Source organism: Mandrillus leucophaeus, unplaced genomic scaffold, assembly GCF_000951045.1.
Source record: "Mandrillus leucophaeus isolate KB7577 unplaced genomic scaffold, Mleu.le_1.0 Scaffold333, whole genome shotgun sequence".
NCBI classification, from domain to species: Eukaryota; Metazoa; Chordata; class Mammalia; order Primates; family Cercopithecidae; genus Mandrillus; species Mandrillus leucophaeus.
In genome coordinates this window covers 3,476,300-3,477,164 of record NW_012103510.1, presented here as the reverse complement: position 1 = coordinate 3,477,164, position 865 = coordinate 3,476,300, and the positions used below count along the sequence as shown (strand labels likewise).

The window sequence follows — 865 nt, the reverse complement described above, 5'->3', positions numbered from 1 at the left end:
TGTGTTGCCCATGGGGCAGCTGGGCCACAGTTTTCACAGGTCCCCTTTGCTGTGGGCAGAATACCAGGTGGGGTGGGGACAGGTGGCTGTGAGCCAGAGGATTGGTGGGGGTAGTGGTCCTGGGCAGAAGGCCCGAGGCAGAACTGAAGTTCTTCCCTCCTCTCCAGGACGGCGGCACTGGGTGTGTCCTTTGGGCTGGTGGCCTGTGTACTGGGGCTGGTACTGGGCCTGTGCTTTGCCACCAAGTTCTCGGTAAGTGGGGAGCTCTGGCCCCCTGGACCCTCTCTCCCTGCCTTGGGACGCCTGCCCAGGAGTCCTCCCTGGTGAGCTTGGCCGGGCTGAGCCCCTGCTCTGGTCAAGGTTGGGTGCCCATCTCTCCTGCCTCAGGGACAATTTCCTGAGTGCCCTGGAGGCTTCTTCTGAGGGACCCCTCCCCAGGCTGCCTGCAACCAGCCCTCCTTGCCCAGGCTGTTGGCTTTGGGTGACTTGACCCTGTTACCCCACAGAGGTGGTGCCCAGCCCGGGGGACACTCTGCACTATCTCCGAGAGGGTGGAGACGCAGCCCCTGCTGAGGCTGACCCTGGCCATCCTGACCATCGGCAGCCTGCTCACTGTGGCTATCGTCAACCTGGTGGGTCCTGGGGTGGGGAGGCAGGCCTCCTGGGTAGAGGGAGACCTCCAGATTTGGGATGCCTACAGTGTGGCCTTAAAAGCTGCCTCTGGTTGACCTCTCCCCCAAGCTCAGCAGGTGGCCGTTGGGGGTTCCTCTGGGTGCCGCTATACCACTTCACAGACAGGAAACTGGCTCTCAGAGGCTTCAGAGCCTGTCCCCAGCTTCAGGTGTGGCCTGTCAGAGAGGACAGT

General features: G+C 62.8%; 1 protein-coding gene across 1 annotated transcript in view; it reads left to right on the top strand.

The window, feature by feature from the left end:
* The window catches only part of ADCY7 (adenylate cyclase 7), a 58,611-nt gene that overhangs the window by 41,787 nt on the left and 15,959 nt on the right, over nt 1–865 (top strand). The window contains exons 15-16 of the mRNA XM_011988657.1: nt 150–252; nt 507–632. Of these exons, the coding sequence (XP_011844047.1) occupies nt 150–252; nt 507–632 (229 nt within the window). The remainder of the gene's footprint in view (nt 1–149; nt 253–506; nt 633–865) is intronic.